At 54.9% G+C, this 26,169-nt stretch overlaps 1 protein-coding gene and 1 long non-coding RNA gene across 4 annotated transcripts in view; one reads left to right on the top strand and one right to left on the bottom strand.

Moving 5' to 3' along the window:
* The window catches only part of LOC143151626 (uncharacterized), a 130,713-nt gene that overhangs the window by 24,351 nt on the left and 80,193 nt on the right, over positions 1-26,169 (top strand). The window lies entirely within an intron of this gene.
* LOC143151623 (dipeptidase 1) overlaps positions 1-26,169 on the bottom strand; it is a 57,092-nt gene that overhangs the window by 24,115 nt on the left and 6,808 nt on the right. Inside the window, exons 2-5 of one of the 2 annotated variants that reach the window (XM_076320958.1) lie at positions 16,720-16,873; positions 9,831-9,963; positions 4,822-4,972; positions 2,309-2,378 (exon numbers count right to left, since the gene is read on the bottom strand). In XM_076320958.1, the coding sequence (XP_076177073.1) occupies positions 2,309-2,378; positions 4,822-4,972; positions 9,831-9,963; positions 16,720-16,873 (508 nt within the window). The remainder of the gene's footprint in view (positions 1-2,308; positions 2,379-4,821; positions 4,973-9,830; positions 9,964-16,719; positions 16,874-26,169) is intronic. The other variant, XM_076320959.1, reaches the window with a different exon arrangement.

The following is a 26,169-nucleotide window of genomic DNA, read 5'->3' as shown; positions in this document are numbered from 1 at the left end:
AACGAGCGTTTTCTTTCGTCCCGCCTTTCATCGCGAGCGTTGGAACTTTTCCTCGAACGGAGAGCTCGGGATCACAGTTTCCGAGTTGTTTCTCGTACAGTTACCTTTCCTCTCGTCTATTTGCCCATATCTTATCCTTTCTCGGAAACGCCCCGAGGAACCTCGCCTTTTGTCTCGGCGGTTACGTACAAAGACACTGCTCGCTCGCTCAGCTACTTCGACCGGTGCGTTATTCGCCAGGCGATAGACGAACGCGTTCGAGGACGGTCGTCTTCGCGCTGAAAACGATCTCCGCGAGATAGAATCTACCGTGGATGGTAGGGACGAAACGCGAACGGTTCGATGAAAGTAATTGGATTACAATGAAACGGACTAAACGCGGGAGACGGGCGCTTAACGCGCTCGACGATATTTTATCCCGGTTCTCCGGTTCTTACCCGCAGGGCATGCTTCTGGTTTATATCGCGACCGCGCTCTCGAAGTCGTTTCTCATATATATCCCCCGGTCCACCCCTTCCCTACCCCCCTCTCGGTCCTCCTTGTCGTTGGAAAACACCCCTGGGGCTGTCTGGCGTTTTTCCGGTGTTCGGTAAATGGAACACGGTGCCGAGCGCTCGTAACTTTCCCGGTGTTCGCGTTTTGGCCAAAGAAACGGTCACGGTGAACTTTGAGTCCGTCGTCGTCTTAATCGTTGCGGGACCGATGTCGTCGACGATCCTCGCTCGAGCGGACAGCTTCGTCCTTGGACTTTTTCCTTCGCGTTTCGTTCGAAACGAAATTTTCCTCGCGACGCCCCGGACTTGCAACGGAGGAGGCGCGATAAAAATACGCGCTCCTCCGGAAACTCGAGAGAACGCTAAGTGCTTCAATTTGCCCGTGAAACGCCAAAGGGCAATTTTCGAAGTCGGATCCTTTCTCTCTCTCGATCGTCTTGTCCTTCTTTTTTCTTTTCCTCCCCTCCCTCCGAATCCAAGGAATAGTTCCTCGGGTGTCCGTTTAACTGGAACTTTCCCTCGAAAGAAACGGAATTGCGTCCCTTGAATACGAAAGCAGTTACACGAGCGTGGATATCGGTGGGTCGCGTCGCGGCGGCGCTCGGGAAATTATTTATCGCGGCTTTTTCGAATACGGAAGACGCCTTTGGGATCCAATACCGTTCCTCGTTCTCGAAGAGCCGTCGCGTTTTAGGGAACGTGTACGCGATATTCATCGCCGCGGATAAATAAATTTGTTTTCGCGTTCGAGAATTCTTTTCACACGAGACCCGGAACGTTTCGCCGTTACGGCGAGGATTTCCGGGACAGCTTCTCCGTTACGGAACGGAATCTTCGTCGTTCGAATTATGCGCGTTTAAAACGCGAACGATTGTTCCCGGGGCTGATCGATGCGGGCCATAATTTTCTTTCGCATAGGCGCAACGTCGGGCTAGGAATTCGCGAATAGGTCGGCCGGGAATACCGCGGATAGCGACGGGTAATTTTCATAAATAACTCGCGTTCGAATTTTCGAGACCGAGGCGAACCGTTTCCCTGCGTTTCGAACGACTACCGATCCCTCGGTTCGCCTTCTCCTTCGCGTCGTCGTTTTCGAAGGTATCCCGTGGCCGAGCGACGTGAAATTTTTAAAACCGTTCACCCGGTACGCGTGAAATTCGTTACGAAGTTTCGGTAAACAGTGTTCCAACGTCGCGTGAATTCGTTCGCGGATAGTCGACGGTGAAAGAAACATCGTTACCGCGTAGAAGTTCCTCTTTCGACGACTCCGTGGCCCCGCCTTATCCGCGTAATGGATATGTAACGCTCCGTTGCAACGAGAACGTTACGAAACCGGTCTCGGGGAATCGATCCGTCTCTCTCTCTTTCTCTCTCTCGAATTGCCCATCGAACTTTCGATATTTACGGTCGATCGATCCGACGGGCGGGGTTAAAGGGCGCGGTAGATTTACGATCGAACCGGCTTCGAAAACGATCGTCGCGGGAAGGAAACGTCCGTTTTGCGACGCGACGACCGCCGGATGCTTTAATCCGTCTCGTGTAAAACATCGTAGTTTCTTCGTCAATCTGGAATATCGTCCGTAGGGCGAAGCTTCGACGAACGAGACGCGTCCGCTTCCTTCGAACGAAGAAAAACCGAACCGATTCGCTCGAGCATGGAGCAATGCGCGGCGCGAACCATTCGCGCGGAACGATTCGCGTCGATTGTCCCGCAAGCGGAAAGATCTCGATCTCCGTGAGGTCGCGAATCGCGCGGTCCGTTTCTGTCCCTCGAGGAATCGATCCACGGCCACGGTTCTTTTCGTTTCACTCACCTTGCCAAAATTGGAGAGACCGCCGATGCGAGCCACTTGACCGGGTTCATCCGCTGTGCTGCATTCTGCCCTAACGAACCAATAGGTCAGTAACTCAATGGCAACAATCCTCGGCATTACCGTCCTACAATGTCCTTTAATCATAGAGTTTCATGGCCGCAATACTAAGCAACGCGGACGGAATTGTTCCATCGACTAATGACCACAGAGATTGCCGCGCACGCGGTGTACAAACGTCTTGATTTCGAACGTTAATTCCTTCGAACGTTCGGTCAGAGACTCGTCGATACACGGTCACGAACGATTATCCGCAACGGGACTTACTTTCGTCTCGGTGGAGGTATCGACGGGGGAGTGTTTCCAGTTGCGGAGAACTCGAGCGAACGAATCGTCCCGAAATATCGAAACGAACGATATCGCGCTTCGCGTGTTTGTTTTTATTTCTTTTTTTCTACCGTTTCGATTAAAAAATCCGTCGCTCCCGTTGAAAGCGTCCCGCGAGGAAAACAGATCGGACGATAACGTTCGTAGAATTTTTCGGGAGCGTTCGATTTCCATCGAGCTCGAACGACGGACAAAGTTGTCGTTTCGTAGATTCGAACGATAAAAACGACGTTTCGCGAACAGGGAGGTTTCCGCGAGCCAATGGTTTCCATTATCCCGACGAATTTGCCCGGAACGATAACCGTTCCCGGAGACAGATTCGTAAACGTCTCTCACGATGATAGGATTACGGTTGGGTAGATGCGCGAGATGCGAACTGGGAACAGGCTTCGAGGAGTCCGGGCAATTCCGGGACGATAATCGTCCGCATTAACGCGATGTTCTCTAAGCTGGCAAACAGAACGATGATACGACGGCTCGGTCGCAACACCGGGGCCCGGTGCAACGATAATCGATCGTTCGACGGTCGAGGAAACGGCGACGAGCGAATCCTCCCGCGATTATCCGAACCGGGAGTAAAATCGTTCGGTATCGCGGATCGAGGTTTTCCTCGTGAAATTTCCTCGTGAAATTTCCTCGAAATTGGTGCTCGTCGCTCGAACGGGACAACGGGGCGTGTAGCCGAAACCGCCCCCTCCTCGTAGATATTTATCAGCGTATCGCCGGAATCTATCGGAGTCGTAAAACGCGCGGTCGATGGCGGAAACACCGAAACGCAGATAATATTGTTACGGTTCCATTAATCCGCGGATGATTTATCGTTCCGACGGTTACGTAATTCCGCGTATAAATATAAGGGACGTCGGCTTTTACCGGCGGTATAAATTTCACGGCCAAACGATAGAATCGTCGATCGACGGTCTCGCGTTTGCGATTTTAACGCCGCGTTGTTTAACGCGTGCCGTTAAATTCGTCGAATCGGCGTTTCGTTGGTCGGGGAACTTTGTCGAGCGACCGTGCGCCATCGTGTCGTCCAGTAAGTTATCGACAACACTTGGAGAGCCAACGACGATATTTTCCGTATCGGTCGCGATTCGCTAGAACGAAGAATACTTATGAAAGTGTAATACGCGTTCAGAAAGAACAATTCGTCGAGTCGGTCGTTAATTCGATCGTTCGATATTCGGGGAGGATTTCTCGAAGAAAACGCGTACCTCTGCGAACGACAAACGCTCTTTATCGATAATTGGAGCGAGATCGGCGCAAAGTTTATCAAACGGAACATCGATGAAATGTACCGGTAAGTAAGTCTCTGAGCGCGAAATTTCTTCGGTCTCCGTTCGTTACCGTGTCAAGGCACGCGTTAACCCCCGGACGCTTTTAATCGTAGAGAGCCGTGTACACGGGTGTAAAATAAATTCGGACTCGGTACCGTGGGGAGTCGCGCGACGCGTCTCTCGCGAAAGCTGTCGGTTCGTTCGCGACTCTTTATTGTTCTCCACCCTCTTTTCCGCGTCGTCGGTTTTTCCCTCGCCCAGTTGCAGTTGGTGTCGCCTCGTAAAAGGGAATTCGTCCATTGTTCGTTCGAGAATAATGTTTCCGTCGAGGGCCGACTTCGCCAGCTGGGTCGCGAGACACTCGTAACCCTCGCGTAAGTTTCGTGCCTCTTCTCGGACGTTTCGAGCTTCCGATTTATCTCGATCGGGGTATCGTTCCCGATTTTCTGCCCGCGTCGCGAAAATTATATAAGGATTCGATTCGAACGTTCGATTTTGCAGGTCGATTCGGAAAGTTTCGAGTCGGTGTCTCGTCTTTATCGGTACACGTTTACCGTAGTCGTTCGTGGACCGAGTGTGTCTCCGACGAGTCTCCGTTTCGCAGATTTTCCGTAACCGCGGTGCCCGTTCGTTTCCGCGTTATCTCGGATCGCATGGAAAATTGCGTTTCGATGGTGAGCCGCGATGATCGATGCGCTTGCGCGTTCCGTTGAGCCACTCTTGGTTAAAAATGGGGAAGTGAGTCGGGGCCGCGGAATTATTGCGCCGTTATCGGGATTCGATCGCTAGAGTTGGCGCGATACTCGGGACAGAGCCGTCAGGATCGGGCATTATCTCAGCTGGTAAACTCACCAAGGCGTGTTACACGTATGAGTGAGGGTGAGGTATCTGGCACCCAACTCGTACAACATCCTCAGAACTGCGAGGCTCGCTCCGACCGCGTGGCCCCCTTCGACCCCTATCAGGCTCGCTAATCTACCCTCCTTGTGCGCTCTCTCGATACCTGCAATCACACGTTACATCTCCCTTCAACGTCCTCGTAGTTTTATCTCCTCGAGCTAATTGTTTAGAGCGCGTCGAGGAATTGGGAAGGGGGGAGGGGGGTGGGGTGTGCACACGATCGATGAAAGTTCATCTTCGATCGAGTCGGTTTAATTAAATCATTCGAATCGGTCGTCGGCAGGCCGGAGCGTTATCGCGCGGATCATTAATTACCGACCGTAAACGGACCTCGATTAATCCCCGGCCGCGTGGATAATGGAACCGCGGGGCTTTCGAAGAACGGCCGGGAAATCCTCCTTGCGGGCCGGTATTTTGTCAGTATTTAGTCAGCGCGGCCGCGAATTCGATTTCCCCGTCGTTTAATCGTTTTAATCGAGCCCGGGCGTGTAAGGGCGGGCCGGTGTCGGGGGCACCGTGAAATCGGATTCGCGGGCTCGGTGTCGTTTGGATTCGATTAAAACACCGCGTACAAATTGCGTTAGGTACGGTGCTTCCGGGACATCGATACGCGGGACCGCGTACACGTCGAAATCCGCTCGCTGGCTCGCTCGCTCGCTTTCGCGAAACCATCGTGAAACAAGAGCCCCGGCGAAACGCCATTTGTCGCGGAGGCTTCAACTTTTCCGCCTTTGACCGCGCGCGATCGAGTATCCCCTCGAGTTCTCGCGTTAATGGAGCCCCGGATCCTCCTGCGGCCGAGCGAATTTACTCGCCGTGAACGAGAACGCGCCGCGCCGCGCCGCGCCGCGCGAGCACGCGTCTTCCTTTACGGCGCGATCTATTAAAAGTTTCTCGCGGGGCTTCGTTGCACCGATAATTCGATTTCGATACACGGCGAAACTTTCGCGTAATTCGCGTTACACGCCCGATGTCAACGGCTGTTGGGTAAAGTTATCGAGGCGGTGCCCTCGCCCCTCGAAGACGCTTCCGTTCCTGGCTCGGTACGAGGTAAATCGAGCGTCGTTTGTCCCGGCGAACTTTAATTTCTACGGCCGGCGAGACGTGCCCGGTGATTACGCCCTACTAAACCCCTAATGGAAGAACAACCGAAAAAGGTACGCCGGCTGTCGATGGACTTCGATTTACCGCGCTCGCTGATTTATAGCTTCCCTGGCTGCGCGCACCGTGGATACTTTCCTACTTGGAAGCCGGTCTACGTGTATTTCGCGTACGAGCTCCCGTTCTCGATTACGTTCGCGCGGACGTGGCCCAAGCTTCGACCTTATCGGCCGATTCACGGTTTCGAAACGTTCTTCCGTTTCCTTTGGAATTTCCGATTTCTCGCGTACGGTAAATTTTTCTTTAGAAGTCTTTCGTTCCGTACCCCCTGGACGAGTCGAATGTTCATTGTCCGGTAAGTAAACGTGAATTTTCTTTCGCGCGTCACGCACCGATCTCTTCGCGATCGGTAACCGTCCTCGCGTCGATTTTCGAGTTCTCCCCGAGGTTCGATCAACGACCTCTCACCGTTCAGTTTTCCCGAAAGAAATCTCCGAATCGAACCGGCCGTGAAAAGGACGCGTTGCGAAAGGGAACCGTACCGTGTCGGTTTTAAATTAAAAGTCGTCTCGGTCGCGCGAGCATTGTAAACGGGAGCACCGAGTTCGTCTCCGTCGTCCATAAATCCTCGGCCTCGAACTCCCGGGACGTCTCGAACTATTGCTTCTTCCGAAGCATCGCTACGAAAGTACGCTTTACGTCGAAACTTTCCAGACAGAAGCGACGATCGGTCGATGTAAACACACCTACTTTGTCCTCCGTTCGGCGGAACCGGCCGTCTTACAGGATACCGTTGATAAGTCGCGGCTAAACGTCCGCGAGTCTGGTACACCGTCGAGATAGTTACGAAGGGATCGATTGCTCGCTCGTAAATTCGTTGTTCGACGGTGGAAGTCGGCGATGGAAATTTTTTTAACGAGAAAACGCGCGTACCGTTCTTTTCCTTCGGAAGCTTCCCTTCTCGGCAATTTTCTTTCGCGATCGTGCGCGACGAATTCGGTGGCCGACGTCGTGGATCGATGCTGCGTTCCTCGTCGGTGTTGGTTGTTCTCGCAACGAGGTAAGGACCCGTACCCTCCGCGCTCTAATCTCTCGAATCTTCATCGATGACGTTCGTCGATCCGTCGCTCGAAAGATCCGCGACGCGTTGGAAAGAAGCGGGTTGCAAATTTCGAACAATCGGACCTTTGTACGTACGAGGAAGTATGCACGAAGAGCGTATTGCGCGTCCATTTACATATGCATGTGCACGCCGACGTGCAGTCGGCGAGGTTCGGCTTATCGAACGAGGTGGGTCGCCGGGTATGGCTCGACGTTTTTCCATTTCAGCCGGAATTTACAACCGGCTGCATCTTCCCGGCTCTAGCGACGTTTTCTCGTCGGATTCGCGTTCGCGGCTGGAAATTATCACGGGACGCGTAGCCGTACGAAATTACGCTCGAAAATCCGCTGGACGGAATCGCGGTGAGTCGATTCTTGTTCGTTTTTCTTCGAAAATGATCACGAATTCTTTCCACCGTTCGTTCTCATCGACGATACAGAGTTGAAACCGAGAGACACACCATCGAATCAGGGGTCGCGCGGCGTGTTCCTTTCGCGGAACCGCTCGCTCTTCTTTTCTCGTTTCCGTCACCGACGCCGACTCGTCGCGCCGTCAAACGCGAAACTGCTCGTTTTTCTTCCGATCCTCGTCGATTTGTAACGGCTTCTCGTCTTTTTTTGGGGGAAAAGCAGCGACAGGGAACGATCGTTCGAAACAGAGGCTCGCGTCGAGAACGATGTCGCCCCGATTTCCATCGTTGTCTCGGTTCAAGCGAGCGCGAACGTATCGCCGGGAAATTTAGTCGGGGATCGTTCGTGGCACGGCAACGTTGGACGAAATGTAATTCGATCAACGATCGACGATTTTGATTACCGTATAATTAAGTCGGATATTAATTATTATAATCACCGAGCGGTAAATAATTACGACGAGTAAGTAATACGAATAATCAAAGGGGACGTAATCATCGCGCGCGACTCGCCCGTTGATCGTTGATCGCGAGAATTATTACGTACTTTTTTCGATCGCTGTTCGACGAGCTTTTCATCGTAATCGTCGTTAACGGGCCTGTCGACGATTCGAATCGGGCTCGAGCGATGCGTTTCGATTATTTTTCTTTTTTTCTTTTTATCCTCGAGCGCATCGATTTGCCCGCCGCGTTGACCGTGTTCCACGCCGGCGATAACTTTTCACGGAATCGACCTCGACGTCGAATACGGTAGCTCGTCGGTTCGATACCCTAGCGTGAACTTCCTTACGGAAAAGGTGACGTAAAATCGGCCTCCCGGATCGAGGCTGCTCTCGTTTCCTCTCCTTGTCCTCGTAGAGGACGTATACGCGTCTCTTCGGTGCACCTGCTCCTTCGACGTTGGAGCGAATCATCGCGAAACGGGTTGGCCCGGTATCTCGGAAGCTGCTCGTTACATCGAGAGCAACGATGCGCCGTTTCCGAAGAAAAGGGAGGGCAGCTTTCGCGAGCATCTCGGGACGCTTTCGCGATTCTCGCGGCATCTCGACGGTGACGATGAGGAGAAACGAGCGGTCGTTCCAACTTTTCCGCAACGTCGAAAGCCGTAAGGTTTCAATCGCGTTCGTCCGAGGCTGGCGTTCGTCCAGCGACCCGGGAACGACAACCGCGAAACCGGATCGAACGTTTCGTACGATTCGTGCGTAAATTTGCCAGCCGAGTGGGTCAAAGACGCGTTTCCGGTTGTCCTTCCGTGCACGTAGGACGGAACTAATTGTTCGGCGAGGCTCGATTCGTTGTCCGAGAAATTAATTAAATCGGAGAAAGGCGCGGCCGGCGAGCAGGGAAGATTCGCTCGGTAGATTTTTCGTCTCGGAGCGGAAAAGTCGAGGCATTCTTTTCGCGGGCGTGCCAGCACCCGGCATCCCCACCACCGAGATTGGCATTCCGCCAGGAATTCTGGCGGTGTGTAACGTCGGACGGCCCATTCCGGGAACAAATAGAGGATGGTAATTCCCGACGTTCGTCGACCTCGAAGCTCGATTTCATATTCCTCGCGTGTGAAGCACTCCGGGCGAGCGACGTCTTCCAAGATCATCGACGTCGACGTTGGAAACTCGTGATTTTTCGAGAACCGGGGATTCCGTGCACGGTTCCCATCGTTTTGCGAAGCTGCGGGGACGAATCTTCCCATCGAGTTCCTCGCGGACGAATCCCGATTTTTCCATACGGTGGCAGCCGAACTCGGCGCAAAGCGTACGGTGTAATCTCGGATCGAGCGATCGACGATTTCGCGTTCAAGTTGAAAATCGTTCCGGCGATTTTATCGAGCGGTACAGCCGACTCGGAGAGAGCACGATCGCGTGTCGTTTGATTCCACGTTTACGTCGGCCGACGATTTAATGCCGGCTTCGAACGATTCGGTCGATAGCCCGGAGGTAGCGCTATGACTGACGCTGGTGTGTACATAAATTCGTTTATGGACAAACAAATGGCGCGTATAGCCGGATCGATACGCTTCTTCGCGAAACGACGGATCCGAAGCCGGCGAGAATTCGACGTTCGAGCGATCGAGCTAATACGCGCGATCCAAGTTTTCCCATCGCGTACACTTTTATCGATTCCTTTCTCGGCCGAGCTTTCCGAACCGCGCTAGCGTCAGCTTTATCGAACAGCGACACAGATTCGGCATTAACTCGTCAGCAGGGATATACCGCGGCGCATCGAGGCAACTGCCGTGTAAACACGAGCGACTCGACGCGACTCGACGCGAGGTTTCGTGGCTCGTTGCGTCGAGGAAAAGCGCGCTGGCGTCGCAAAGGGGTAGAATCGCGGCTCGAGATGGCTCACCTTCCGCCGTGGTAACGAGGACCATGCTTTCGGGATGCTTGTTGACCAACCGTCGAATCAAGTCGATCTGCTCCAGGGCCAGCTGAACCGAGTCGAGGTGCTGAGAGGAACAGGGCACGTAAGCCGACCAGAACTGCAACAGAGACGAGAAACGATGAAAATCGGTCAGTTGGAGCAATTCGCCGGATCGTTAACGTTACGGTGTCCTCGCGCGTACACCGTACCGTTGGTCGCGTGACTTTGGCTTTTAAATTACGACGAGTCGCGCGCCGTTGATACGGATTTCCGTGTCCGATAATCGGCCGATCGGAACTCTCGAACGTAAATACGAAATTCCGACGACGAGAGAGCGACTCGTTACGACGATAAACGGCCATTTCTCATTTCGATTCGTTATCCGATGGAACATTGGAAATAATTAAACGGCCATTACGGGACTGGCTGGGAACGTAGCGGCGCGAGCGCCGCTTTGAATTTTAAATCCTGGGGATATCGGGACTCGTAAATAAGGGAGTATTTATCCCCTCGCTTTCGCTCCGGCCCGGCCCGGCCCGGCCCGGCCAGCCCCGCCTCGCGCCGCCTCGCACCGCCTCGCGCCGCCTCGCCCCGGCCCGCTTCTAGCCTCGCGGCTACCGCCTAAGAAAATATATTCGGTCGGTCGCACGTTCGCTCGCTCGCTCGCCCGCCCGCCCGCCCGCTCCCGGTAAATTAAACCGATGTATCGGATACCGAGATTGGACGCCGTGCCGCGATGTTTCCTGCGATACGGGGCGGAACGTTCGCGTAAAAATCGTTTAACGCGAGCCGCGAACCGGCGGCGGAGGAACGTCCGATACGATTATCCTCGTGGAAACGAGCAGCTTCGAAGGGGAGACGCGCGTTGCTCGTTCGCGATAAGGTGGATGCGACTCGGGCTCTATCCCCGCGAGATCAGGAACCCTGGCTCTCTTACGTTCCGCGCGAAACTTTCTTAATCGCGTCGCGCGTTCTTGCACTTTTCTCCCGTTTGTTTCAGCCGGTACCCGATCGCGATCAAACCCGAGACTTCGCAACCGTACCGTGTCACCCTGTACACGAGTTGGCAACAGTGCCGGACGAAACGTACGCCCGTAGCGTGACGTAAATCGAGCTGTCGTAAATCAGCCGGCGGCGTTAAAATTTCCTCCTTTCTTTTTTTTCTTTCTCCGCGTCAGCCCGGCTCGTTTCGTTCGCGACAACTTTGCTTCCTTCCGCGTCGCCTCGATCGCGGGACCGACTCGCCAACGACTTCGTTGCCCTCCCGACCGAATCTTTCCCGTCACGATTCCGCTTCGCGTTACCGCTCCGGCCTTTAAACCACTCGAATGCCCCCCCGTGTTTCGCCCGGGGCTAATCGCGACGCGACGATAATTAAATTCGCGGTCGGAGCTTCGCGACTTTGGATCCGGTGTAACCTCCAGCTGTAAGCGACAGCTCCTTTTCGCGTTTACGGAACTTTCGGTACTCGTCGCTTCCCGCGATCGTTTCCTTATTTCCTCCTGGAATTACCGTGCAATTTTATCAACGACCAGAACTAATTTCCTCGCTTTGATCAACGCTCGAACGGAACCTAGCGTCGTTACGACGAGAGGGACACGATAAACGTTCGATAAAGATTCGAATCGAATCTTTCGTTGGTCGCACGGTGTTATTTACCAAACGCGATATCGATTAAACGGTCGCTTTGGCTTCTCGCGACGGCACGGATCCAACTTTCGGGCCTACGTCTCGGACGACTCTACGAGCGTTGCTCTCGAATCGGCGAAGGATTTCAAGCAACGAGACTCGTCCAAAGAATCGTCGCTCGAAACACGCTTCGAACAATCCCGCGAAACGTTCTCGAGCTGATCCTCTGGACTCGATCAACGGTTAGGAAAACCATCGACGGCGCGAATTGCTTCGACGACGATCCCGTGAATTTCGCGCAAACTCGTAAATCCAACCAGGAGCGCGATCGCGAGCTGCATTTCACGTTCTCAAATAGAAAATATTATCGCGTTCCACCGTCGCGATAAATAAAAGGAAACGTTACGATTATTCGCAACGATCGTCGAAATGAAAAAAATAATCTCTACGATGTAGAAACTTTAAGGAAGACCCGATGCAATTGGCCAGTATCGTTCGTGCATCGATGCACGATCGTACGGATGGATGTCGAGTTACGCTCGGAAGAACGAAAGGAGTGGATCGTTAAAATAGCGATTCGCGTTCTATTCGTCGAAAGGTTGCGTCTCGAGATCTCGCGCGCGACATTGACGCCGTGGGCTTTAAAAGCACCGTTGGCTTTCAGTCTTTTCCAGTGATAGTGAATTAAGGGACGATGCGCAAACAGCGGACTGTTTATAGAAGCTTTTTTTAGGCGTCTCGCGTCTCGTTAGAATCCAGCTCACCTGGAATTTTAGGTCAGACGTTTTATAAAAACGCGTCCGCGTGTGGGGGGGGGGGGGGCGAGGGAGGAAGCCGGGGTTTCCGTCTCCTTCTGTGGGCGCATTCTCTCTTTCTGGCCGCTTTTGCGCAAAATCGAGCAGCAGTCACGGTCGGGTTTTAGGTCAGACGTTTGTAAAAATATTCACCGAGCCGGCTACGGTGTAATCGCGTCGCGTGGTCCCGTTTTAAAGATCACGTGAAATTCGAGAGAGCGTTCACGCGACTCGTCGAAGCTTCTCCTTGGTATCGGGGAACGATCGTCGAGGCGTCGTCGTACTAGCGCGTGTCCTCTCGTTGATTATTATCACTGGTTCCCAGAGAACGGCGAAAAAATTGCGTATACCGATCACGGTCTCTATCGAGAAGTCCGTTCGCTAGTTCGGCGAACGAATTCTCCGCAGCTGGAGGCTGGCTTTTATCGCGAAAGAGATACCGAAAATTCCCCGAGGACCGAGCGTTTCGAACGGTATAGACACTCGAGTTATTTCGAATCGCTCGAAATTCACTTGTGGGACGCAGTCGGTAGAAACCGCGACCGATTGCTCGGTAGATGGATCGGGCGTACGATCGCGAACGTTCGTAGAACGCCCTGGATTCTCGATGCGTGCGCGGTGCGGGTTGATTCAACTCGGATGCGTTTTCGGAAAAACGGAGACGATCGTCGAGTCTCGTACATCGGTTTTCCGAAAGGGTCGGTCGTAAGAGGAAGGAAAGCGTTCCGTTCTAAACGCGCGACGTCTCGTGGCGAAAGATAGGCCGTGTTCGAGTCCACGGGTGGTCGGGCTGGCGTCGCGATCAATGCTCGGTAACCTTTTCGCGACGGATGCCTTCCCCCGGTCTGAATTAACCGAGACAGTGATGGATCGAGTCGGGAACAGTTTGTCGGTTCCTGTGCGCACACTCGCCGTCCCTGTATTATGCATGCACTCGCGTATAGGAGGTCTCGGTGAACGCAGCCGACCAGTCGCCCCTTTCCTCTCGATCCGAATACCACCTCCTTCGAGAGGGACGGCCCGGAAAATTAGCGAAACGTCCCGCGCGCGCTTTCTCCTTCCGAAGAAGGAGATCGCGTCAACTTCCGGCCTCGATGTTCCGAGTCCATCGACGACGAAACTTTGTTTATCGACGAACTTATTTCACCCGGACGAATATCCCTAATTGTTCCAAAGTTGCCGCGTTTCTTGCCCGTTCGAACGTTACCGCTCCTCTCGTCCACTTCTCGGCGAAGTCGTAACTACGGTGGCTCCGGTGCTATTCGCGTAATTAGTATTCCCTTTTAATTACGGTATTAATTAAATTGGCCCGCGCGCTGGCTGGTACGTGGGTCGTGTGCGCGCGAGAGCGCATGTGCACCATCGTAAGAAGCTTATTTGAATTTTGCCCCCCTCCGTTAACCACGGCGACACCTTGGCGTTGGCACGGGGCAAGAGAAACGTGGAAGGTGGCGAGCGGAGGTGGCCGGTGGTAGGGCGCGAGGAAAACGGAGCGGCCTTCCACCGAGTAGGGAGAACCCTACTCGAAGGTTCGCTCCGCGAGGCTGACTTTTCGGACGAACCGCTCGCTCGCTCCTCTTTATCGCGCGCCCGGCCTTGGGCCACGGTTGCCATAATCGCGTCTAGACGAGCTTCTAATAGATGGGATCAGCCGGGCGACTGTTTTGCTAACGAGCGAGCGGAGCCCGGGGTATTTTCAAAGGTCTCCGAGGCTATTTTCTCGGTAAAGGCTCCTCGTGGATTTCGCGCTGTATCGCGCTCTCGCTCCTCCTCCGAGCCACCGATGGAACGGATGTTTCTCCACCGGATGGAATTCCATTTCTAACGTCTTAAAGTTAAACCCACGTCGGATAAAACGGAGTCGGCGGAGTTCCCGACGATTCGACGGGAGCAACGCGAAAGAATTCTCCCGCCTCGCGACCTAACGGGGAGCCGAAAGGAAACACCAATTTTAACGTCCCTGACACCCGTTGGCTCCGGTCGAAGCTAAACCCGCGGGAGCTCAGCGAACGTACTACACGGGACGCCGTGATTCGAAAGCTTTCGAAGAACGGTACGGTGCTCCGAGGAGAACTTTTCTTTTCTCTTCTTTTCTTTTCTTTTTTTTGTCGACGTAATTTGTTTCGGACTTTTTACGTTTTTTTTTATTTACCGTACGGTGCAGCCAGCCAGGAAACGGGTTTCGTATTTGTCGCGATTCGTGTTCGCGCACGAGGTCCATAGTCGCGCCACGTAACGCGTATTCGACGTCTATGGCCGATACGATTAATGGCGTTTCATCGAGTGGCGTCGGTTATTCGGCGCGAGCCAAGTCCGAATGAAATAGCGGTTGCCCAGAGACGACGAGGAGAGGGTGCTCGTGAAAATTCGCGGTTCCCGGTCGTTCTCGAGGAACCGTTCCGGTTCGTCGTCGACTCTTCGGCGTCGCGTCGAAGATATTTTCCTCGTGAGCGGTACGATACGCGTATCGTACCAGCGGCGAGCACGGTCGCCGCGATGCCCACGAATTTCATCGCGAAAGCAATTTCACAGGTAGCGACTTTCGTTAGAGGCCGCGCGCGCGAATACGATTTCGAGGCTTCGCGCGGAAAATCGTGTCGGGAAACACCGGCGTTGGAACCGCTTGGCCGAAATTCACGCGGCAAAAGGAATCGTTTCGAGACTTACGAACGACGAGAATCGTTTCCGGAGAGTAATCCGCGAACTCGGGGGAAACTTGTTCCGCGGTAGGGTCGGAAGTCGTTCTTGTTTCTCGCTTAAATCGAAAATCGATATTCGTTCCGTTCCCTTCGAGCCGGTTCCGGAAGGCGGGAGATAAGGGCGAATTCGCGATCGCGGGGAACGTTAATCCCGATAACGAGCTCGGTCGAGTTTTACACGGGAAACTCCCGCCGATCGAAGTACAGATCGGTCCACGGACAATTGCCGCGCGAATAAAGATCGCTCATCGAACATCGGCTCGGGCCGCGATCTCGTTTCGACGTCTTTCGCGAATCGGCCGCGAGCATCGTGGATTCGCGGTCGTCGAGGGAGCATCCGGGTACGAAGGAAGGGGAGAGGATCCCGGTGGTGAAAAGGGGAACCCGATTTTTCGTCCTCGAAGCGCGAGAGGTCTCGATCGATCCGGCTTTCGAGCGCCACGAGAGCCGAGACGTCGAAGAAAAGATTTATTCGATCGACGAGCCGGAACGGCGACCGTTCGTTCTCGTGCTCGGGCGTACATTCGTCCCGCGAACTTTTCGCTGCAACCTTTTCATCCCTTCGTCGAAGCGCGTTCTTTCTTGGCCACCGGGTGAAAGCCGGGCAAAGGCTGCGGCCGATCGGAAACATCGAGAGAGGAAGAGAGAAATACGGAGGGAGAACGAGAGGAGGAGAAAGGGTCCCGCGCAAGTTTTTCTCCTCTCCGCGGAAGTTGCGGGAAAGTACAGCACCGTAATGGAGGTCCGAGATTAATCCGAAGGATATCGGGGTGAACGACCGCTCGAGTTTACCGGGGACCCCACGGTAAATTTTCGTCAGCGCGTAATCTCGGGGAACCGCGCGAAATTAATTACCAAAGTTGCCGGGGGGATCTCGTCGCCTCGTTCGCCCGGAAGAGAGAGATCGTCGATCGCGTTAATTGAACCGATTCGCGAGCGATTCTTTCCCACCGAGCGAGCTGGATCGCGTGCTCCGAATCGATCACCGCGGGACGAACCAGGGGGGCGGCTGGGAAACGAACGTCGAGAACCGTTTTACGCCCGTGCCTCTTAATTAATCGCCGCCGTTTACGGCCTCGAAGAACGGACGCGACGCCGCCGTCGCCGCCGCCGCCACCGTGGTGTAATTGAAACATCGCGCCGGGCACCGAGAGTTCCCGGTGACACGCGATTCTCGCGTTTACCTTCTCTTCGAATTCGAAGGTAGTAGCGGTTTGCGGCCGGTTCGAATCGCCTCTGCTTTAAATACGCGGTCGCTGTCTGGAAAGCAATTTTTACACCGATCTCGAACCGCGAATCGATCGATTACCGATTCGAGAAACAGAGAGAGCCAACTTTTTCTCGATTTTCCCGCCATCCGTTGCGATTCCGTTCGATTCGACGGGACTGGGTGGGGCGGTTGGGCGGTTAGAGGCAGAGGAGCGAAGGGGCGGCTCGTAACTCTCGCCGTGCCGTAAATCGCCGCGGGGAAATGGACGACTCTCGGGTAAAAGTGTTTCAAATGGAACATCGACTCCTTTCTTCGGCGAATAGTTTTCCGCGAGAAAATTTGCGGCCGAACGGCGCACCGGGAGCGCTCGGAATTACGGCCGCGAGTGTACTCGGCGCTGTCCACGCGCCGAGGAGTGATATATATCTCCCGTTCGTATCGTTCGCGAAACGGTCCCGGTGTTGGCGCCGCGACGGCCTCGTTCCACCGGATTAACGTTTTTCGCGGAACCGCCGCGTTATCGAGGTTATCGTCGAGCTCACCTGCGCCGCGACCATGCCCTCCTTCAATCTTCTGAGATCCGTGTGACTCCAGGCGCTCCGCGACCAAGGATGGGTGTCCCTCAGGTCGTCAAACCTGAATTCCCTCAACTGATTCTTCAGAAACTTGCGTATGTTCCACGGGAGATCGTTGTGCCTGGAGCAAACGAACGAAAGGTATTTTCGTAATTGGTCGTTCGATCGTTGTTCTCTCGCGACGCGACGTACGCTCGGAGCCGAAGCTGCGCGCGTGGAAAAAGGGCAGCAGGGAACCAAAGGGCGAAGAAGGGTCTCGCGAGCGCGGTACGTCGACGCGCGCAAGTTTAGCCGCGGGTTCGGTCGCGTCGCCCCGGGCCGAGCTATTCCATCCGGAATCCTTGATTTCTTTCGTTGGATTTAGACGCGGGACGCTGGGCAAATATTGTCCGCCGGTTTCGTCGGAACGAACGTGTCAACATTGTTAGCGAAACGCGAATAGAATGGAATTCGCGGAAGAAATCTTTCCCCGGGCGGTAAGAAAACTGGCGGGTTACGCCCGCGCACCGGAACGGTACGACGAAAACGTAAATATCGGTAAGTGGTCCGGTGTTTATTTTCGCGTTCGCGATCGGGAAATCGGCGAACGGTCCTGTACGGGGTAACCGGGATGGCTCGCGAACGACATCGTTTACCCCGCGACGAGATCGGAGCGCGTTACCTGCGAAAAAGTCGACGAAGCGCGACCAAAGTCCGACCTCACCGACCGTAATTTATTTACGGTCGAGCGCCCGCGAAACCGGTTCCTCGAGCTCGCGATAATCCGCGCTCGGAGCTCGTCGCGGAGACGTTGGGAACTGGCTCCCGCCTTTACGAGGATAAAATAATTTCGTTCGCGCGCGTAACGCGGAGACGCGAGAAAGACGAACGTCTCCTCCTAGGCAAGAGACGGAGGTAAGAGACAAGAGGTAAGAAAGTCGGCGACTCGGAACGGCATTAGCTCTGCGTCTAACTCGGGGAGGTTCGGTTATCCGTTCTCCGGATTCTCGGTTTCCGGTTCCCCCGGTTCCTCGGTAATTCGGTCGGTGGTATCCTCGCGCAACGCGGCATCCGATCTCCGGTTGCGATCAACGTTACCGAGTCGCGCGTCCGAGAGACCGTTTAAGGCGCGATCCGTTGCATCGTCTGGTGCAATTTAACGCCGCGGAGACTCGGCGATACGTTCGAAGTTGACGGCCGTAGCCGTGCGTCTCCCCGAGAGCCGAGCTTTAATTAAACTAGCCGGGGCCGTAAAGTAACCGGCGAGTAAACGAGAAACTTTCGAATCCGTGGAAAGAAAAGTAGGGACGTCGCTAACAGGCGGATTAACCGTCGAAACGACCGTAATTACGCGACTCGAGTCGACGGGAGGCCTCTGTGTATTCCCGTTAAGGCGTATTACCGGCACGGATAATTCTAAGCACGCGTCGCCTCGTCTTCTTCCCCACCTGTCCCGGTGCGCGCTCCGTTCGGTCGACGCGCGAATTAACTCGGCGCGGTCGCTCGCGGAGGGCGCGAGTCCCGCGTAATACACGCTGAAACAATTTGAATAATCGTGGCCGCGTAGGAGGACGCGCGGATAACAGGGTCCCTCGCCTTCCGCCCTTCGGCGCCGCCAGCCGTGAGCGTTAATTGAGCGGGATGCGACGGCGCAAAGTTGCGTTTCCTGATAGCGTCGCGATTACACGCTCCGCGCAATTACTTGGGAAACTCGCAACTGCGTCTCTCTCCTACGGTTCTGGAAAAGTTCCCGTCTAGCCCGGTTCCGCGTCCCGGGAACGCGGCAACTTTAAACGCTCCCGTGCAGTTGGAATTTCGCCCCGAGTGCTACGTCTACGCGTAGCGTAGTCCTCCTCACTCGCGAGGACTCGGGGAACGATTTTCCACGGTGTCGGTTATCGCGATCGAACGAGCCCTCCCGCGACGAGTTTCTCCCGTATTTCGGCCACGTTGTTGCGTTCGCGAACGCGACGCTCACCGGTGAAATCCTCGAGAACTCGGGACGCGGTTGCGAGGGAACGTTGCGCCCGGTGCGTAAACTACCCACCCGCGGCAAGGCTATTCGAACAAACGAGGGATCGCGAGTTAAATTCCCGTTCGCGCAGTTACTTTGTTTCCTCGCTGCCAGCCGCAGCCGGTGCTCCCTGCCCTCCTTTCACGGGAGAAACGGTTTTATCTCTGGATAATTCTACGTTTCGCGCGGTGTTTTAAACGTCTCCGTCGCGTTTACGCGCAACGTGTACGAGATACGCGTCCCGTTCCGGGTTATAAATTTCGTTTCTCGCGCGAGACGTTCCGAACGTTTCTCCGTCGAGCGGGATTCGGATCGTTTCGATTCTTCGGGTGCTCGGATTCTCGTTGCGTAACCGGCGGACGCGATCATCGAATTCGTCGGTGAAAATATTCCGCGCGAGTTCGCGGAAAAGTCGAGGCGCGAGAGGAACGCCGCGACGCGAAAGGTATTTCGAGGCGCGAGGAAACCCAGGGAATGGAACCGTGCACACGGTAGGGTAGTGCGTGCGCGTATTGTTACCCCAACAAATCTGACCCGAATCGGAGATGGATCTCCCGAGCGTTTGCCGCGAACCGCACCGCACGGTGGCTGAATGCACTTTGAGCGCGGTGCGAGCCAGCGAATTCAACTTCGAACGGAATTAGGTAACCAAACGAGCAGCCGTGTTCCCATCTCTCGCGCCGCTACTTGTCGGCCGATAATTCCGAAAGTTTACAGGGATCGAAACTCCCTCTCTAAATATTCCCACCGATTAAGGTCGCCGAAGCTCGCGCGTAAATTAACTTTCCGATCCCACGGTTCTACCGTCTTGCTTTTCGCGTTCGTCGCGATAAAAACGGATCGCGGAACACCCGGAGGATCCGATCGTACCGGCGACGACGACGATATCGGCGAACGACGCCCACCGCGATAACGATGACAACGATAACGCGAACTCGCGCGGACCTAACGGTCGATCGATTCGCGTTCCGAGTGGAAATTTCGCGGGAAACGAAATTGCCCGTTAACCGAGCGCGTTTCCTCGAATCTCATCGGAATCGGGAGGCGCGGTGTCCAACCGATGATAAGGGAACCCTCGACGAACGAGTCGCGCGATATCGATCTTAACGGTTGGTCGTTGAGCTTTCTCTCGCGGCATTAGCGGGCTCCGACTCCGACTCCGACTCCGACTCCGACTCCGACTCCGGCTCGGCGTAAATTCGTTGGACCGAGTCGACGGGGGGGTCGTTAGGTTTTTTCCTCCGTGTCGCGGCCAGCTACGTACACGAGCAATAAAAAGCATCTGTTTGCCAATTCCGCCCTGGAGACGATCGCGAGGAATTATTTCGCGCGGCCGGCTCTGGAAACGCCATTCGACGAACACCGCGGACGATTACCGAACGGTTTCCGGATCGAAAAGGCTCGCGGTTCCCGAGCCAACGGACGCTGAAAAATTCCGTGGAAAGGGAATCGGGCCAGACTCCGCCAAACGGAGAAATATCGTTTCCGAGATCGAGGCTCGAGGACGCGACGTCGCGGACGGATCACGCCCGATCGGTTCCCAGTCTCCCCTGATCCCCGGAACGCGACCTCCGGTTCGTATTCACGAAACGGACATCGATTTCCCGCGCGGAACACTTTCGATGTCCGCCCGGTTTACCCGTTTACCGCTCTGTTTCTAACAACCTCCCTTCCATCCGAACCGCTTCGAACGGTGATTGGATTTTCGGCTCGAGTTCCTTCGAGCGACCAGCACGAGGAATCTCTTTGCCCCGCCTCGATCGGAATCGAATCCGATTCGAACGCTTCGAGTACCCGACTCGATCTTCGTCCGCTCGTTCGATCCCGAACACGGGAACGAAACGATACCGAACGCGCGACGACCATCTCGAGCGAGCGGGTTCTTTCGTAAACGACCGTAACGATAATCGTCGCGCCGACCGTTTCACCGCGCAACAACTCGAACAACTCGAACAACTCGTACAACTTTGCCTTCCCAAAGATCGGACAACTTTGCTCGTATTTTTATCGGCGAACTCGGTTCCGGGGTACTTGGATGTAGCGCGTATCCCAGATCGGCCGATTCGACGAAACTTTTGCCTCGAGTGCTCGACGTAGAATCCGTGAACTGCCAAAGGTCCAATTTATGGACGCGATACGAACGAGTAACAATTAGGAAGCTCGACGAGCATTAATCGTCCGAGCCTGGAATATTCGGAGCTCGGTACTTGGAATCGGACGATTCGAGGGAACTTTCCACCGTGCGGAAATACACTGGTTCTCGGCCGACTCGTCGCTCGAAATACGACCTATCGACTACCGACGGTCCAATTAACGGACGCGAGTAATAATTAGGAAGACCGAGGGACGTTCGGAGACGAGCATCGATCGTCGAAACGGTGTCCGGAGTATTTGGACTATGGTACTCGAGCGAAATCGGTCGGTCGCGTCGACGAAACTTTGCCCGAGCGGAACGAAACGAGTTTTGGCCGATTCAGGGTCACGGTACGACCCATTGACCAACGACGGTCCGATCAACGAACGCGATACGAACGAGCGATAATTAGGGAGCCCGATGAGCAGTCGTAGCCGAAACGCTGGAATTGAATCGAACCGTCCGAGTACGCTCGTCCCGCGAAAGTCTCGATTTCGCGTTACCCTCGACTCCACCTGCGTAATCGAATACCGGGAAAGTCGTTGTCGTTGAACAGCTCGATGCGGTTGCTCGAAGGTCGGATCGTTGTTACGCGAGCTCGGCGGTGGTCGCGACGCGAGCACGGGGGTATGTATTTTAACGTTCGCGCTCGAGAAGCGACTCGAATCGTCGTCGAGCAAATTAAGCATACGGAGTCGCGAAGCCTTTGCCGCGTTAGGAATCGCTTTATTGCGCGGTAACGTCGTAAACCGGGTACCTTGATCTCCGCTGTTACGGGCCTCTTCCCTCGAACGATCGTACCGCGAGAACGAACACCGTTTCGCGAACGTTGCCTCGCTGGAAATTCGCGCGGGTTTTGATCGAGGCGACGGGACGACGCTCGAAACGCCAATGAAAATGTTTAATTCGAAAGCGTCGGGCGGCGATGGGGGGTGGTTTCGAGCGTTCCTCGTTCGTTATACCCGCGACATACGTATTTACACGGTCGAGGAACGACGAGTTTTCCAATTTTTAATCCCGCAAATGTTCGTCGAACGAAACGGTGGACGCGCGACTGCTTCCGGCAATGGAAATTCGAACGATGCCCGGGAGAGAGGAGATCGTCGAGTCGGCGACCGCCGCGCCGGCTCGTTTCGCGCGTTTAACGAAATTCGGAACGAAACGGGGGGACGACGGCGGCGGCGGTGGCGGCGGCGGTGGCGGGGGCGGGGACGCGGGGTCGTTACTTCTGCGAGAATTATCTTTTAAAATGACCGTTAACCGTCGGTATCCGACATCCGACGATGCAGGAAAGTGTTCGCGGAGGTTGGCCGACGGCCAGACTCGTGTTTGCGCTCGTCGATAACAGGGTGTCGCGAAAATTCTGCCGCTTATTGGTCATACGCGAGCGAATCGTCCCTTTTTACCGCGGCGAATTTCATCGATCGCGGTGCACGCCACGGGTAGAGAGAGAGAAAAAAAAAAGAAAAAAAAACGAAGGGAGAAAAAATGCTCCACCTGCTCCCGTTTCTCGGTTTTATCGCGCGCCATCGAAGCGGCGAGGCGCGGCGCGGCGTTTCCATCGCGATCGGCCTAATTACGCCTCGTCCGTACAAAGACCGCGTGAAATTTCGATCCGGATGAATTTCTTCCGTCGATCCCCGCCGCTCTCGGTCTCGGCGTCGTCCGAGCGTAAATTGGATACCGCGGTTCGAGGATTTGGACGAACGTCTCTTTCATCCGCGGTGGATCCAATTACGTTGGGTCCGCGCAAAGGTGGAATTACGCTCGTCGAATTACGCCTCGGGCGAGTTTCGACGCCGGTGTATCGTCGCGGCGACGCGTCGCGATTCGCGTCTCGTGCTTTTTGCTTACTTTCGCTTTAGAGGTTCGTGCATATTCAACGGACGCAACGTGTGACCAACAGTCGCGATATCTTCGGCGTCGATTCCGCGAAAGCGTCGGTGAATTTTCCTCTATGGTCCGGTCGCGAGCCGCCGACAGGGCGGAGACCGAGATGGCGGCGGTGGCGGGTAGGTTTCGACCGGAGAGGGTTAATTGGCAAAGCGCGATAAGGTGGCTGGCCCCGATATGCATACGAATGGCGAATATTCCGTTTGCCGGCAGCGGTGACGTCGGTCCGTATGCAAATTCCTCTTCCGGTTTTAGGGACGCGTTTCGGGCCTATCGCCCGCCCGAAACTGGACGAAGGGGGCTTTAACGGCTTCGATCGTTTTCAGAATTCGACCACCTGCTTCCCGCGTAAATAGTCCATTGAAAATTATTTACGAGCGATCGACGACACCTCTACCGCTCGCGTCGTCGCGAACCAGTCGGTGAATTAATTTCCCATTCGTCGAGAATATTTTTCCTCGACGGTTCCAGCGAGGTATCCGCGACACGGGAATCGAAAAACGCGACGAAAGGTATCGCGTGTCCCGAAACCGGTTCCATTCCCGTGTGATTCGCGGATCCGTGCTCGGTTCGCGCACCGAGTTTCCTACGTTTGCTCGCTTCCACTTACGTACCGGCTGTATTTTCCGCGGAACGCAAACAGACTCCGTTCGCGCAACCTCGAGTTAACCGAAGCCACGGTAAGCTAAATATTTCCGTAAGACGGAATGCTCGATATTCTTCCGCCAGAGCTCGCGACCCGCGACGAGATTCGAACTCGTTCGTGGTATCCTCGGCTCGGGGAGCGAGTCTCGAGACGCTCGAGATCGAGAGCTCGTAAAATCGAGACAAAGTCTCTTTCGTTCGCGAACTCGACCGGCGTACACCGTTCGTTCGAACATTCCCGAGAAGGTACGTCGATCGCGAGCCCGGAATTTCGCGTGGACGCGCGCGCTCCTAACCGAACCGAAACGGAAGAAACGAGCCGAGTTTTTCGTGCCGCGAAACGGTAAATTTCCGTCGGTGGAAGGTTGCCGGTCCGCATTAGCGGGGAGTTTTCTTTTACGTTTTAATTCGTTCGGCGATTAACCGCAGCCCCGGACCGTTTCGGCGGTTTCTCCGGCGCGCCGCGACCGGAATCGTAAAATCTAATCCAGCGTAAAATCCGGCGAGTATCCGGTAAACTTTGTTACCGCCTCTTTAAACTCGGTCCTCGAGGTTCCGGGGCGAGTAGCTCGCGCGCGGCTCTCCGCTCTTCCAGGGGGTTAATACGCGCCCGTCGCGCGCCACGACGATTTATTTTCACGAGATCCACCCCCGCAGTTATCTGCGCGCAGTGACTCAATGAAGTTATTAAAGTTCGCCCGAGCACGGTGTACCGCGAACGTTACCGTTACATCTGCGTTACGTTACAAGGATCCTCGCACCTGGCGGAGCTCGTCGAACGAATTTCCGCGCGCATCGCGAGCGATCGAGCTCCAATTATCATCGAACGATATCACGGGATGAACGATCGTCCGTTACGCGAGATCTTTCGCGATTCTGTCGCGACTCACGAGCGATTTCTTTTCGAATTTTCCAGGTTCTACGAGCCATCCGTGTCGCGAGTTTCGATCCGCTCGTGTATCGCGTCACGTTTCGGACCGCGGGGACGAGTCACGGGCGAGTTTTAAGTCACGTTTCGGTATCCAAGATCCACGATCCGATTTCCGCTACTCGACGTCCCAGGAGGCGTACTCGGTAAGACAGCATCGACGCCTTCGACTAACTCCGCGAAATCGGGTTACGCGTTGCAGCTACATTAACTCCGCCGGAAGTTGGTGTCTGCTGTGGGTTGCATCCACGCGCGCGTCTACTTACGTACGTGTTACGGACACGATTCGAGGAGAGAAGCGCAGCTCCGTGGACACGTACCGCAGACTCGGTTACACCGAAAATTAACCCACCGCTCGGTATTTGCCATTGGCGACTTGGCCAACAGATTGCCGAAATACTCCCGAGTCTCTCGTCGACGCGTCGCGAATCGAGCGCTCGTGGACCGCGAAAGATCGCGAGAGTAAACGCGTGTTCCGTCGCGGTTGCGTTCGTAAAACGTTTCTCTTCGTTCCGAATTGCGATCGTTTATCGCGGACCAGCGTCGTTTGTTCGCGACCCGATCTAACCGAACGAACAAAGAAGCACGCTCGATCGTCCGCGTTTCCGTTCGGTCGCGTTCGAATCGCGCGGAGAAAAGGGAATAATTCGCGGGTCGCGCGGCCGGTTCGCGTTATTCGTTAAAAATAAACGGGGCGGAAATTTGTTCGGGTATTCATTCGTTCGGCGAGTCCGTCGCCGGAAAGATAATACGGTATCGCGTAAGTTTGGCGAGCAGCGCGCGCCGCGCGCCGCGCGGATCCTCGATAACGAGGGCGGTCGTGGAACGCGATCTCACGGTGACCGATTCTTCAGAATCCACCCCCTCCTCGCGGTTTCCTTGCAAACGGATTCACTGGACGGTGCTAATAATTCGGGCTCGGTTTCTCTTCCATTTCTCGCCTTTCTGTCTTTCCACGAGGCTGCTACCCACAATGGTCGTAGCTCGAAGCACGCGGACTCCGAGGGAACTTCGATCGTTATCGCGGGCTCTTCTTTTCCATTCGTCCGCCTCGCGAGGCCGTTAACGAACGTCCGCCGGATTTTACGGACCTCGATGGTTTCGGTGCTCGTTAATAAAATTAATTACAACGACGACGAAAAGAGTGGACAAAGCCGCGTGGACCGACGGGGACGACCGGGGAACTTTTGTATCCGGTCGAAGAAAGGGCTCGCGCGCGTAACTCGGTCGACTTAGCCTCGTTCCGCGGAAGATAATGCCGCTTCCTTCCACCGTCTTCGACCGGAGCGATTCGCCAGACTTTTAATTCCTCGTCGCTTTTCGTTATCGCCCGGTCGACCACGATTTTCGACGCCCGTGCCGACGGTTCTCCTCGTGAGAAATTACGTCCTTAACTCGCCGCGGATATCCCGGCCGTAGGGCCGACGATTTAAAAAGAAGGACGAGGTCGCGTATTAAAGTTTAAACTCGGTCGGACTTTATTAGACGGCTCGAATTAACGGCGGGCCAGAGGTACGCGTTTATATTTCACCTTAACGTTATCGCGGGGAACGACTCGCGCGAGCGACCGCGACCTTTAACCTTTTTACGGAACCAGACCAGCCGGCCGGTCCGCCAGACGCGTTCGCCGGCCCACCGAAAACCAAATTAAACGAACTCGTCCGTCGATACGAAACAACCGAGCGTTGTTTCCATCTCGAGGAAACGTGAGGAACTCGCGGCACGTGTCTTGAACAGGCACGCGATGCCAGTTGGTCAAATTACTCTCCCTCGAAATCGTTGATCTCCGTTTTCGGAAACTTGGACCCCGATTCCCTCGTTCCT

The sequence above is a fragment of the Ptiloglossa arizonensis genome, chromosome 9, assembly GCF_051014685.1.
Source record: "Ptiloglossa arizonensis isolate GNS036 chromosome 9, iyPtiAriz1_principal, whole genome shotgun sequence".
Lineage (NCBI taxonomy): Eukaryota > Metazoa > Arthropoda > Insecta > Hymenoptera > Colletidae > Ptiloglossa > Ptiloglossa arizonensis.
The sequence above is the reverse complement of the archived record's forward strand: the minus strand, read 5'-3'. Positions and strand labels throughout refer to the sequence as shown.